This window comes from Dromaius novaehollandiae, chromosome 9 (assembly GCF_036370855.1).
Source record: "Dromaius novaehollandiae isolate bDroNov1 chromosome 9, bDroNov1.hap1, whole genome shotgun sequence".
Lineage (NCBI taxonomy): Eukaryota > Metazoa > Chordata > Aves > Casuariiformes > Dromaiidae > Dromaius > Dromaius novaehollandiae.
The window spans coordinates 16,464,344-16,478,547 of NC_088106.1; the positions used below are offsets into that span (position 1 = coordinate 16,464,344).

The following is a 14,204-nucleotide window of genomic DNA, read 5'->3' on the forward strand; positions in this document are numbered from 1 at the left end:
GAGAAACAAGTACCTCCCCAATATAGGCACTTAAATTACCCCCGGTTCCTCTGTATACCAAATACGCATTTGCCCCATTAATGGGTATATAGCTATTGCTGCAGAGAGCCCCCCCCCCCCCCCCGGCCGCCGCCAGGTCGTTCACCTCCGCCCCGCAGGCCCGCTCCCCCCTCCCCGTGCCCGGCCTCGGCCCGCGGGGAAAACCCCGCAACAGGCAGGGGCCGCCGCGCTGCTGAGCCGCCGAGCAGCGCGGAGCCGGGCCCCCGCGGGCAGCTCCCGCAGCTGGCGGAGCCGGCGCCGCAGCACGGGCACAGCGCCCCGCGGGGCGCCCCCGGCTTCGCCGCCCTGGCGGGGGAACGCGCCCGCTCGCGCCGGGGGCCCCGCGCCGGGCGGTGACTCTCGGGACAACGGGCTCAGCCGACCCGCCTCGAACCCTGTCAGGCCGCCGCGGGCGACGGTCGCCCCCGGGGCGGGGCGGGGCCTGGCAGGGCGGGGCCGGGTCCCACCGCCCCCCGGCGGGGCGGGGCCGGGCGGGGCGGGGCCGCAGTGCCTAGTGCCCGCCCCTTGAAGGCGGGCGGCGAGCGCTCACCTTGCCTCCTCCCCCCCGCCGCCCCGCCGCCTAGGTACCGGCCCCGAGCCGAGCCGTGCTCTGATTGGGCGGCCGCCGGGCCCGGTCACGTGGGGGGGGCGCGCTCCCCACAGCCACCAGGCCGCCATTTTGGCTGGAAAGTTTGGAATTTCCGAGCGGCGCGAGCGGGAGGCGGCGGCGGCGCGAGCGGCCGCGAGCCCAGCCCAGCCTGCGCTGCCCGGCCCGGCCCGCCCCGGCGCCCGGCCCGGCCCGGCCCCGTTCTCCCTTCCTGCCTCCCCTCCTCCCTCCCTCGCGGGGGCGCCGCGGCGGGCGCGGGCGGGAGCCCCAGCGGAGCCGCTCGCCGGCCGGCGGGCGGGTGGGTCGGTCGGTCGGTCGGTCGGGCAGGGAGGCGGGCGGGGCCGGCGCCGCGGCCGCCTCCGCCCGGCCGGCAGGGGGAGCCGCGCCGCCCCCTGGCCCGCCGCGCCGCGCGGGGCTCAAAGTTTGCGGGGCGGCCGGGAGCGCGGCGGCGGCGGGGCGCCATGCCTGTCAGGAAGCAAGGTGAGCGGCGGTGGGCGGCGGCGGGGCCGAGGGGCGCGGCGGGCGCTGGCGGCGCGCGGTGACCGTGTGGCCGCTCTCTGCCCGCAGACACGCAGCGCGCCCTGCGCCTCCTGGAGGAGTACCGCTCCAAGCTGAGCCAGGCGGAGGACCGGCAGCTGCGGAGCTCCATCGAGCGCGTCATTAGCATCTTCCAGAGCAACCTCTTCCAGGCGCTCATAGGTAACGGCCGCCTCCGCTCGCCTCGCGCAGCGCGTCGTCTGCGTTAACTCGCAGCTTCGGGGGGGGGAAAGCTGCCGAGAGCTTGACGCTGTGTTGGAAGCTTTTTCTCGTCGTGGTGGTGCTTTGCGTAGTAACACACGTGCTGTTAGAGATCAGCAATTCCCTGGCTTTAAATAACTTATGTTACTATCCTGACCGGCCCGCTCTGCTTAAAGCTGTGCAATCCGGTGCAGTTGTTTCTTCTGGGACGTGCTACTCTGGGCTACTTAAAGCAGAATGTTTCTGCACTTACATCTTTTATCTACCTGAACAATTTATAGCAGCGTCCTTTCCTGTGAGTCCATATGTAACAGGTTAATGAATGAGTTGAAATGGTTTTATTCTAAAGCAGAACTTGTGTGAATATTTCTGCTCTAAAAGCGTCCCAAAGTTTGTATGTGTGGAGTTAACTTAAAGCGAATGAGAAGAAAACTCAAATCTCCCAGGGAAGGCTACAGCTTTTTCTTTCACTACACTTTAATATGCAGCAAATGATGGAAAACATTGCTCACTCTTAGCTTAGAGTACTTGTAATGCTTCTCCACTGAAAATGTTCACATAAGTCTTGTTGAAGTATTTGTGTGTAGGTTTGAATTTCTTGCACATGTTTGCTTGAAAACTGAGCATGAGCATAATTTACAGAATCCTGACTTTGTTTTGAAATTTCTACAGGGAAGTGTTGAGATGCAGTTTCTCATGATCTTTATGTCAGCTAAAGAATAAATATTTTGCTCTTTAAGGTAAACTAACAAACCTCTTGAAGTTTTGTATCCTTTTAATCAATAGTGATCTGTGTCTGACTTCTTTAGGAACAAACATTCTAGCTAGTATAAGTTTGCTTTTGTTGACTTGGCGTTTACACAGCTTATTGCATGTTTAGAGTATCAGATGAGTGTATGTGTTACTTCATAGTATTGCAGCTTCTTTGAATCTAAATTGAGTTTGTAATGTGGGGACAGGCAAAACATAAATATGCATTGCTGCATTTGGAGTGTTTTATTTTGGAGCATTTCTTCTCATGTAGCTTTTCAGAGGATAGTCATCTTGCTGTGTTTTTATCAGATAAGTTCTGGATAGTTCTTGAAAGCTAGCTGTGGAAACAGGTTAGTTCTAGAAATCTTGTACTTCAGAAGCTTTGTGTGTTTCTCTTCAATAGTTGATGGTAGCTAGCTCCATGGTGAAAAACTAGATTAATCTTTGTGGGATATGTATAAATAGGATTCACTGGTGGACCAGCATGCTGGATTTCTTACATCAGAAACTTAAAGTACACCAGTTAGGCTTTTTACTTTCCTTCTGGAAATTGTAGTGTTGGTGTCCATTTCTTTTTTGTTGTCTTCAAGATCCACTAAGTACTATGTGTCTACTCCCCTTCTTTAGGCAAGATACTAATCTAAAACATGGCATTAGCCTTTGATATTGTAACTTGCAACACATGCTCTCTCCTAATATCCACGTGAGGATCTTTGTTGTCTCATCAGCTCTGCACTTAGTACTGGTAAACTTTGTTACCTCATATTTGCTGGCTCCTTTCTGCAAGAACAGAGAACAGGAGTGGTGGTGGTGGTGCCTGGGTGGACTACATAGCCTTTTTCTCATCTTGTATGAAGTTGTATGTTGCAACCATTTGACCCCAGATTTTGTCTGGTATAGTTGATCAGTGCATGCAGAATAGGTACGTGCTTCTTGGGTGTGTTGCATTAACTTTGTATTTGCAGATTGATTGAATGGTTGTTTATTATGGAGTGTATGTGTGTATTCCCAAACTGTTTCTCTGAAAGATAGTAGCAGAGAAGACTTACTTTCAAAGCGGTTTATGCTCTTAACTTCAGTCTCTCGTTTTACCTTCTTCTTTCCATGGAAATACATAAGGGGAGTTGTCAGTAGTGACGGGGTGTTCATGGCTATTGTTTTTCCTGGAAACATCTTTTTGTAGTCTGACTACTGTATGATGGGGCAAGGAGTGGGGGTGGAACAATGGGGACTCCCTGGAAAAGATGGTATCTGGAGGATGGCTGCAGTTACTGTGAAAATCTTCGGCCTGCTCTTGCCTGCCTCTTTCCGTGGACAATTGGGAGCAGGCTGGATAAAGCTTTTGGTTGTGCTGCAGGTTAGACTTCTCTCAAGTACAGCATTTTTCATTACTTCAGAGTTAATTCTCAAGTACAACTTTTCAAGGAGTTGGGTTGTGTCTGAAAATTAAACATCCAAGGCTGCTTTGACAGCAAGTTGCAAGCTCAGCAAGCAGGCTCAGTTACTTACTTCTCATATAGATACTTATTCCAGCAAGCAAGCTACTTCTAGTTTCTGGATTAAAAAAAAAGATATATAGCAAAAACAAAACACTCTCATCATTTGTCGTTCCCTTCCCCCCCCCCCCCCTTTTTTTTTTTCTGCCAGGTTGCTGTAGTATCCAAGAGTTGCCTGTCAGTGATAGGTGAGAAGGTTTGTGAAGGCTGCAGTCAGTATCTGCTTTTTGGAAGCGCAGTGTAGTAATGCCTGGTACTTTAGTTAAATGATTACCAATGGCCTTTGATTAAAATCAGTGTGAGAAGTAGTGTTAATTTTAAGTCCTATTGTACAATCTCAATTATGGTATCTTTTCTAGCTTATGTTTTCTTGATTGTAATTAAAGTAACTTTTTGTTGCTGTACTGATAATTGGTGAGATGGGTCAGTTTGCTAAGTGACCCAAGTAAAATACCTGCATAAGGAGGGATGAGATAGAATATAGTTTTGGTTTGGTGAAGAATTTGGTATGTATCTTAAAATACTGAGGTAATGCTTAAGTTGAGTCTTTCTTATAGTTTAGCCAATTTTCTTTCTTCTTCTCAAAGATACAGATTTTTTTAAAGGTACAGGCATATCCTATATTTCACTTTTTTAAAAATATCTGAGGGGGAACACTCATGTGTGTAAGTCTAACACTTCTATGGAAAAATGTGTGAAGCTGATTTCTTTTTATAAATGGATTTTTCTTTTAATTAAAGCCTGTCTTTTTAATGGAATTTGTGCTGCAGCTGATGATGTGAAAATAGTCTCTTAAAATTAAAAATAGTACTGGCTTATAAAAATGAGGCAGTTTACCACTTTCTAAAATATTCCTTTCCTGACAGTAACTAACTTGCACAGGTGCCAGAAAAAGGGAATTTTAAAAAGGTCTCTGCATACCCTGGCAATGGTGTTGGCTTTGCTGCCTTTCTTGCCTTCTGTTTCGTGGTCCACCTTAAGTGTTTTTCTTGTGTGCTTTTTTTTACGTTACTTTTATGGCTGTGAATATGTAAACTTCTTGGTTTAAAATGGCAAATCTGATGTGGGGGAGGTTAAATGTGTCAAATTTCTTATGTGTAAGCACTCTAATTTATTTTACTTGGAGTTGATTCGCATGAAGACCTGCGTCATGGATGCTGTTTATGACTTTGATTATTCTTAACATAAATATCCAGAATGGGAAATTTTGAGGAAAAATTTTAGTGGTTGTGGTAATCCTCACTGAACCAAAAAAACAGGAACCTCTCCCCACACCCCAGTAATCTGATTTTTTTTTTAAAAAAACCTTAATTTGGATTAATGAGTGTTATGAATTGGACAGAATATACTAGAAAAATAGTGTTAATAGTTCTTATACATCAGAGAAAGAGAAGTCTTGTTTCTGAAATTTTTATGAAAATGATGGTAGCATTAAGGTAAATGCTTAATTTAGATTTATCTGTAGCTTGACTGAAGGTGAAACTTACAGGAACTTAAAAATAAAAGGCCCCCCCCCCCCCCCCAAGCTCTCTAGCTGTCTCAGCTCTGTCCATGCTGGCTTTTGTGAACTGCGTTAGGGAAAGAACCCTAGATTTTAGACTGAAGTAGACTGGATTGGGTCAGCACTGCCAAAAAGTTAGTACTATTTGGAGCTGACTGACCACGTTCCTGTCAGATAGCATGTGGCCCCAGATCTCCTCAGAGCTCCACGTGGCATCCCTGTAGACATTCTTGCTCTTTTAGCTCTCTCTCAGTTAACCAGTATGGAAGTATTTTCTATACTTGCTAGCTAAATTGAAATCTAATGTGATTAAAGCAGAAGCTTTTCTGCATAACTGAAACCAAAAGTGCTTGCCCTGGGGAAACTTCACTATCAGCTTTTATTTCAGGCATGTAGTTGGTTAATACAGCATATGGCATGATGACATAGTTAACTTTTCAAATCAACAGAGGCCTTACAAAGGCTTTTACTCAAGGGTATGTGTCACTGTGTAAGACTGCTCTGTAGTTAACTTAAGAAAGGCTACCTGGTGAGCTGCCTTTCATTTTTTTAAAATGTAATTTAGGCCCTAATACAAGTACTTTCAGACTTAGTTGAAAAATATTTAAATTACAAATCCAGAAATTTTTGAAAGTAAGGATCTGGTTAAATCAGTGACTCTTTAATTATTATTTTTTTTATTAGAGGGAAGCTCAGAGAATTAAGTCTTCTGTTATATTAGGTGCTACTGAAATTTTTGTAGTTGCTCAATAGGTATTTTGAGATTGAAATATTACCCTTGTTGCATTTTCATGACCCTCCCCTTCCCCCCCCCCATACAACTTTTAATAGCATAATATCTTTGCTCTTATTTGAGGCTGAAACATCTGTGGATGTTCAAGTTCTTGCAACTTTGAGGTATTCGTTTGCTTTTCCTAAGGAGACAGTGTGACAGCAGTTAATATAGCCTCCTTCCCTAACTGTGCGGTGAGTCAGTTTCAGTCTGATTTGACATAGGCTTGTGGCCTCACAGGTCATTAAGTTCATGGGGGGTTTTTTGATTTGTTTTTATCTGGATAGAGGGAAGAGTCGCTGCTGGTGTTTCAATAACTGGAGCATTTACCCTGTTGCTGTTTGTATGCTTCTGCCACATTGATTATTACTTAAGAATTTCCCACTTTTGGGAGGAACTTCGCATCTTCCTCGTGAAGAAATCTAATGATGAGGGAAACAATCTCATTGCTGCTCCTCCTTACAGAACGGCTTGTCCTTTCATATGTATGTTTGTAGTGTAACTTGATAGTGTAGAAAGTCTTGGGGTTGCTGTGTACAGCATACCCCTGCTGTTGATGTTGTTTTGTATGCTATATATGTATGTGCGTATGATAGTACAATGTATTGAATTTTTCAGGTTACATGCTGTTTTTTAATAGCCTAAAACAGCACATGGGTCTAGTGTAAATTGAGTAGCTGCTGATGTACAGATAAACAGTATCGTGGCAAAAGATTATCCTTGTTGTGGTTATAATGATTGTGTGTTTAGTGTTGAATAGCTACACTGTAGAATTTATCAATTACGGTATTATTCTCTTTACACTGCCACCATTAAAAGGGGCTACTACAAGAAAACATTGTCAACAAATCTGCTGTTCATCTGGAGGCTGAAAAGAAGCTGAAATTTGGAATAACCAGTTCAGTTTCCAGGTTCTGGGAGCATTTTTCTTCTGTGCTGTAGCAACTTTCTTGCTTTTCTTCCTTTACTATGTTTTTTCACCTGTTTCTTCCTAGTTGCTATGGCTATTTTTCCTCATGCTGCTCTTTACCAGGCTTTGCTCCTAATCTCTTGAACACTTGTATCAAAGACTTTACTTTGGTGCTTGGGTGCAGTGTAGAGGAAAAGGGAAAGCACAAGGAAAGGATGTTTGCCCTTAATCTTATGCCTGCTTCCGTGGTGAACCCAGCAGCAAGGACAGAGCAGTTGTGTGAAATATCTTATTTGGCTCTGCAGTTGGAATGCAGTGTGCCTACTTATGCTGGAGTTTGTCCTGTGCATCGGGCTGCTTGTGTTTTGAGGGATGGTGCTTGCTTTGATGCAGGTGGAAGCTTCAAAGAAACTAGGATCTAGCAGCTGACTGATTGTCTCCTTGCACAGATGGTTTCCTGGATTATAACTAGGCCAAATTTGGAAGAATGCTAAGAGATAGCGGAAGGGGTAGGGCTGACACTGGAATAACCTCCTTAACTTCATGTTCCCTCTCCAAATTAGAGGAGGCTCTAGAGCTCTTTGGTCAAGTGTTTGTAGGAATTTTGTTATGTACAAGTATCTTCCCAGCCAGTCCTCAAAAAGTTGAGTTATTTTGGCTGGAAATCAGAAAGATTAGCCAAAAACAGAGATGCAAAGAGGAAAAATTGTAAGAGCTTTGCAGATTTAAGTTCCATTTTCAGAGATTTGTCTTAGAATTTGGTCACAGGAAATATAAATGTGTTACCACTGATGAAGATGCTAGTATTTGGTGCCAACTACTTTTGTGTCATCAACAGTTCTGATACTTAGCTCAGAGTCTTACCAACTTACTGTTGTTGAAGAAACCAGTGCTTATGCTGTTTGCTTCAAGCAGTGCTGCGGATCTGTATGAAACCTTAGCTCAGAGCATTGGGTGAACTCACCCCAAAACAGTTTGATTTAGAATGTGTTCCTTTGGAGAGAAACTGCCTCAGTCCTGTAACAGCACTAGTTGGGGGACATCCTACAAACAAGACTGACTGATAGCACTTTCTTTATGCCTCTCAAATTTCTGTTGCTGCTAAAGACAGGAGTAAGTGTATGCTTTTGAGAGGAAAAATATGTTTTTATATTGGCTACTAGTGATTTGCAGCCAGGGTTGAGATATTTGGAGAGGGTGGACTAGTCTGAGTTCATTTTTATTCCTTTTCATGCTTGGGTTGATGACTAAGTGTGTGTGAGGTGATATTAAGTGGGAAAAGATTCTAGTTTGGACAGCAGGAGATAGTTATGCCAATTTTGGGCTGTGTGATGACAACTTTAACTTTTGTAAGTTTTTCCTGTCTTAGTTGTGAGTACAGGAAGTTGTGAGCACAGGAGAGGAGACCCTGTGGGATTCCGAAGGAAAATTGAAAGGAGACCTTGTGAAGATACGCTGAAGGAGCAACTGAGCAAAGGGGAAAATGTGAATGAACAGCTTGGAAAGCATAAGTGGACAGGCTGGCAAGGAGTGGAACATGGCTCACTCTAAAAGGCAGCCAAAGGAACAAGAACAAACAACTAGATCTAAGGTCAGATGAGAGCAATTTCAGTTGAGGGCAAATCAGAGAGCATCTGTGTAAGGATTGCAAGATAGCATTTACCAGAGTTGGAGAGCTAGATGTTAAAGAGGAGAATAGTAAAGGAGGTGTTGTAGAATAGAGGCTTAAAGGGTAGAGCATCATCACTGAAACAAGTGAAAGGGTTGAGGAAGAGTAACTGGATGCTGCAGCTTGTAGCAAAGGATGCTGTTGAACAGAACAGGTCAGGAAGGAAGTTACATTGCAACTTACTTTAAGAGTTCTTGATTGTGCACAGTAGTAGTTTTGGTTTGAAAAAGAAAAAAGCTGAATGGAGCTTTACAGAGGTTGTGATGAGTCTGGCTTTCACATTTCATAGTATGAATACAGACGTTTATTTTCTCCGGTGGTGGTGGTGAGATGACTACACAAAGAGAATATTTAACTGTCTCTGGGCATTGACTTAGTAAATGAATATGAAGCTTTTTTTCATGTTTGTTTTTCTTGTTAATCACTAATTATACTCTCTTAATGTAAGTAAACCAGACCTAAAAATGGATACTCTCAGCAGGTAAAGGGTAAGCATGAAGGACTGAGACTTGCTTAGAATTCACAGGAATTACTTTACAATTTAAGAATAGCAATTGGTAGCACTGACAGACTCTTCTGCCTATTCTGACCGTAGTCCTAACTCTACTTACATTTTGTCTATTCATTGTGTAGAGCCGCTAAGAATAATGGAAGGTGCCATACTTCTCAAACGGCCATGATCTGAAATGACATGTTGGCCTTTTGGTTTACTTTCTAGTAGTTTTAAGAGTTAAGTTTCAGGTGCTTCTCTTTCAGTATAGCAAGGAACCCCAAATAAGAAAGAAGTCTCTTGTGCTTGCTTGCACACGCTCATGCTCTCCCTTTTATTTTTTAAAGTAGGGAAGCACTTAATTTGTAATGGGGTGACACATCCATAGGACAATCTACACATGGTCAGATTGTTAACAGACCTGTGTGTTTATGAAATACCTGTATTTGGGAAAGCTACCTGTTCTCAACTCCTCTATATGGATGAGTAAATGTCTGATAAGAGGCGGACCAATGAGAGATGGCAAGGGAATTAATCACATGGATGGATTTTTCAAGTGAAACACTAAACTGGAATAAGTAAACTTTTGAATGAATTCATAAGCTCTTTGATCACTTTTGGGTCTGGGGGAGCACACTTGCACTGGCAGAGGTTCTCCAGAACCAAGCTGATACTGAAATGCCTTCCCTTCAGCCTGTATGTAAGCCTGTATGTTGGTGCAAATATATCTGGTAGTTTTCTGACTTGCTTCCTTCAGCTTTGGCTGAAGCTGGTTTGTTTTCTACTTGAACATCTGCTTCAAAGAAGTACTTCATCGATGTCAGTGCAAACTTAACTATATAGCTGGAACTCAAAAATGCTTGAAAACAGGTTTCCTTTCAAGTCTCTTCTCATATTTATATGCTGATTCTGTGAGACTTGAACAGATTAAAGAGCTTGTTGAAATGTCCATTTAGAAGTGTAAGGACTTGATTTCCAAGTACCATAATCTTATATGAGCTCAGAGCCATAAAGCCAGGCTGCAGGGTGTTGCCACCTGTCATCTAAAACTTAGTGGCCCAAGTCTTCACTGCCTGAGCAAGCAAACGGGAGAAATGTAGGAAATCAAATGTAGGAGAAAACTGTCAATTTTTACGGGGAGGGAGAGCTTTAGTAAATTTCCGCCAATTCATGCCAGGTTTTCTGCTGGTCGTAATGGTCATGGATGATATGTAAAGGCAAGGAGCAGTAAGGTGGCAATTTGCTGATGACATGCAGTTACTCAGCTTAGTAAAGTTAAAGTTGATGGCAGAAATTGCCAAAAAACTTATGGGACTGCCTGGGCAGTAAAATAGCCAGTGAAATTCAGTGCAGATAATAAATGTCAAGTGATATGCAGCAGAGAAACTTTATTAAGAGGCTCTGAGTTAACTGTTATTGGTCTGGAACAGATACTGGCATCATGAGAGAATTTGGTGAAAAGAAGTAGGGGGTTGCTCCCATACAGAGAATGACTATGTAAGTTAGGACCCTCCAGCCTGAAGAAAAGGTGATGGAGAGGAGAAAATAAGGTCTATAAAATTACAGGTGGCAAGTCAAAAGGTAAATAAGGATTTGCTGTATTGGCATAGGCATTAGATAAGAACTAGGAAGCTTCAAGTGAGGCTAGCAGATAGTAGATTAAAACAAAGAAAAGCAGTTTCATGCCCACTAATTAAATTGTGGGACTGTTTTCTATGGGATGCTGTGAATGCTGAAATTCAAGAGGAGAGCTGAACAAGCTCATAAAAGGGAAATCAACTGAGGGTTACTAAATACAGGCAACCTCTCTGTGGCTCAGGCAATCTAGAGGAGCAAATGGCTGGAACCTAAGAGGATATTTGCGGAGGTGTTGCCATTTGTGGCATTTGTGTACTTTTCTCTAGACGTCTGTTTTGGTCATGGTTAGTGTTGTAGGCTAGATCGATCTTTGGTCTGATCGAGTACAGCCTCTCTTGTGTTCTGGTTGGAAGCTTCCTGAAATTTGTTGGTTTTCTGTGAAGTATTTTAGTCTGAAATCAGTATGGCTTTTTCCCTGGGAGGCAGGAGAAGAGGGAAAGAAGCTCTGCTGACCAATCTCTGTTGTTCAAGATGGCCTTTGAGGGTGGAAAAATGAAACGAAACAAAGACCACAAATAACAAAAGTTAGGAATGAATTAATTACAACCTACAGTACATAAGGCACCTTTCTTTTACTGTTAAATACATTTCATTTTGAATTTTTTTTTCTGTCTGGAGGAGAGCTGAGAGTAGGTGATGAATGCTTATTTAGATTGCCTATCTAGATTACTTCACTTTGCAAAGATTTGCCAGTGTGTTAATAACTTGAGCAGATATTTTTCATGTGGGTCAGCTGTGGAAGCACTCCTGCACGCAGCTTTTTTTGTTGTCATTTTCTACTTCTTCCCTTTTTAGTCAATACTTTCTACCCTCAGGAGGAATTAGTTGCATCTAGTGGACAAACTAAATAGCTAGAAGAGATCATCATAAAAAAAACGCAGAAGATCCTTCTGGATTAGTGGCCTACTTCCTAGAATGCAAAGTATGGATTTAGAGTTTATCAAAAATGAGCAAACTGGGGGGAAAAAAGAAGATGGACTTGCCAAATTAGTTGTTCTTTGCACACAGAGCTGTTAAATGCATTAAGACTGAAAGTCTTCAAATGAGGATATAGCTAATATTGCAAGTATGGATGTAACTTAATTTCGTGTGAATTGTGGTAGCAGGTGTGTAGTGTACAGCATAAAGGGCAACAGTCCACTGTTTTACATACAGCGTCCAGTGTGGTCTGTTGCAGTAAATGTGTTAGTGTTTTCCTCCATGAAATCTTAAGCTTGTGTGGAATTTCCTGGCATTTATTTAAGCAAAACCACCTATAACCCACAAATGACAAAGATGCTTAAAGCATAAAAATATAAAGCCTAAAAACAGTTGGTTACTGTGATCTTCATTAAATGGCTTTTTTAATTAAAAGCTCTTATAAGTAGTAAATGTCGATGAAAATTTTAGCTATTCCCTCTATACCATAGCATTAATTAAAGGTCCAGTATCAGAATTTTTAGTAGAATCTAAAGAACAGTGTCACATTAAAAGTTGCAGTGAGTTGCTTAATCCTTGTTAGAAAGTCAAAAACATTTAATGTAATGATTATCTTTTGTGCCTGTCCTTAATGCAATTTAGTGAAATCTGAAAACGAAACTGACTTTAAACTCTACAATATCACTACTAAAATCATGTGTACTTTAGCATTTACTTTGTTGTTAACTTTCTGTGAAAGCAGGATTCAGTTCCTTTCCAGAGAGATAGTACAACTATTCTGTGAATTCTGCCAAATAGTGACTTCATAGTTTCTGAATGCAGGACCCTGCAAAACTTCTTCAAAACTCATTTTTGTAATATCAGTACATGTAAAGGGCACAGTTGCTTCTTGGTGGTGTTGGCTCTTTATTTTTGTTTTGACCCTTTAAAGGGAAAGTGGTAAAGACTTACCAGTTTGATTGTTTAGCTATGTTGCCTCTGTGGTACTTGCACCAATGTGGTTGATGCTTAGATACTCTTTACCTCCCTCTGGTCCTTGGTGTAGCTTGTGCTGGTGTGTTAAAAACTTCATCTGGGGGCCTGTTCTCTGCAGTTATATATGCATATTATTCTATGTAATAGTTACAGGATGTACAAAATACTAATAATTTTTTGCATTTTGGTTTTTATATAATTTCAGTTTACTTTCTAACTTCCACTTAAAGTATGATGTATCCTATTTGAGAGCTTTATGAAAGCTAGCTTATTCTGAAAGCATCCATTACTGCCGAAGTTTCTATAAAAGACCTATGCAGAACATTGTAGAGCTGAATGGAAAGGCCATATTGTTTGTTGCGGGAACGTGAGACTGAAGTTCTCGGAGGCATTGTTGCTGTTTGTGTTACGCTGCATGAAATAGGATATATGATCAGAGGATCAAATTTTACTATAATTATGTATGATTTGATTTGGAGATGCTTAGGCGGTTTACCAGTCTGGATTATGATTTGGCATGTTTGTTTTATTTGAACAATGCTGGATGCTTCAGTATCTATAGAGTGTTTAAAAATTTTTCTAGTTGGAGCGCTTTACTTGTTGCATCCGAGTTGCCAACTAGGTTACTTAAATTCCCAACAATTTGTTGCACTCGATCTTGGTGTAGTTAAAAGGAAACATACATCACATGCAAAGCCAAGAGTTTATTCCTGGTCTCATTAAAGTCTTAACAAGTTCCTGATTAGACTGTTGTTAGTCACAATGATACCAACACAGTACACATTGACTGTATGTATTATGAAATAACTTTTTAGTACCCACCCCTTTCTCTGGTGTTACGCACTGCCTTTCTTGGTTGTAAGATACGTGCTTTCAATCTTGGGATTGACTGGGGAGGGGAATGGGAGACTGACTGGTACTGGGAATCCTTCCCTGGGAGATGGATGCTGTTGATGATTTCTTCCTCCTCAATGTTGTGTCTTCCTGAGGTTGTTTTTAGGTAGCTAACGCGCTCTACCCTTTGTTCCTTCATCATTAGTTTGTAATACCATGTTATGTTTAGTTTATGTTATAATTATGTTAAGTTTATATATACACACAGTGTATTTTACAAATGCTAGATGCTTGCTCTTTGTTCTCTTTATTCCCTCAAACTGTTTTTGCTCAGTTCTCAAGATTGCGTGCCTCTGACCAGTAATTAGTGATCAGCGAGTTGTTTATAGCCCTGGGGCCTCTGGTATCACCCTGTGCATATGTTCTCAAGCCTCTGCTGTCATCCTATGCTTGTGCTGCTCTACGCTGCTTTTTATCCTGCTGTCATAGATGATTCATTTCATACAGAATGACTGCTTGTTATTAATATGTTAGTTACAGAAATACGTGTGTATGCATGTGTATTTATATATACACTATACATATATCTCTTGGTTAGCTTGGGACAATTGTGGGATGTAACACGTAGTGTTTTTATGTATATAGTATATGAAATATATATAATGTATGTATTATAAAATATGTACAGGAAAACTTTCTATATAGAAACTATATATAGTTTATGCATGTTATGTGTAAATATCTGGACAGTTGTGTTATGTAACACTTCTTAAGGTTAAGTGAAAGCTGTAGAAATTAGCTAATAGCCATCTGGTCTTTAAATAATTGTTTTTAAAGTAATACAAGCTAAAACAAATCTCTAGG

The 14,204-nt window shown here is 42.2% G+C and overlaps 1 protein-coding gene across 7 annotated transcripts in view; it reads left to right on the plus strand.

Annotated features, from left to right (window-relative positions):
- Nucleotides 1–815: 815 nt before the first annotated feature.
- Nucleotides 816–14,204, plus strand: part of LOC112981701 (disks large homolog 1) — a 175,633-nt gene continuing 162,244 nt past the window's right edge. For 4 of the 7 annotated variants that reach the window (XM_064516828.1, XM_026097547.2, XM_026097548.2 and 1 more), the window contains exons 1-2: nucleotides 816–1,126; nucleotides 1,214–1,345. In XM_064516828.1, the coding sequence (XP_064372898.1) occupies nucleotides 1,108–1,126; nucleotides 1,214–1,345 (151 nt within the window). In that variant the 5' untranslated portion in view covers nucleotides 816–1,107. The remainder of the gene's footprint in view (nucleotides 1,127–1,213; nucleotides 1,346–14,204) is intronic. The other 3 variants (XM_026097544.2, XM_026097545.2, XM_026097546.2) reach the window with 1 other exon arrangement.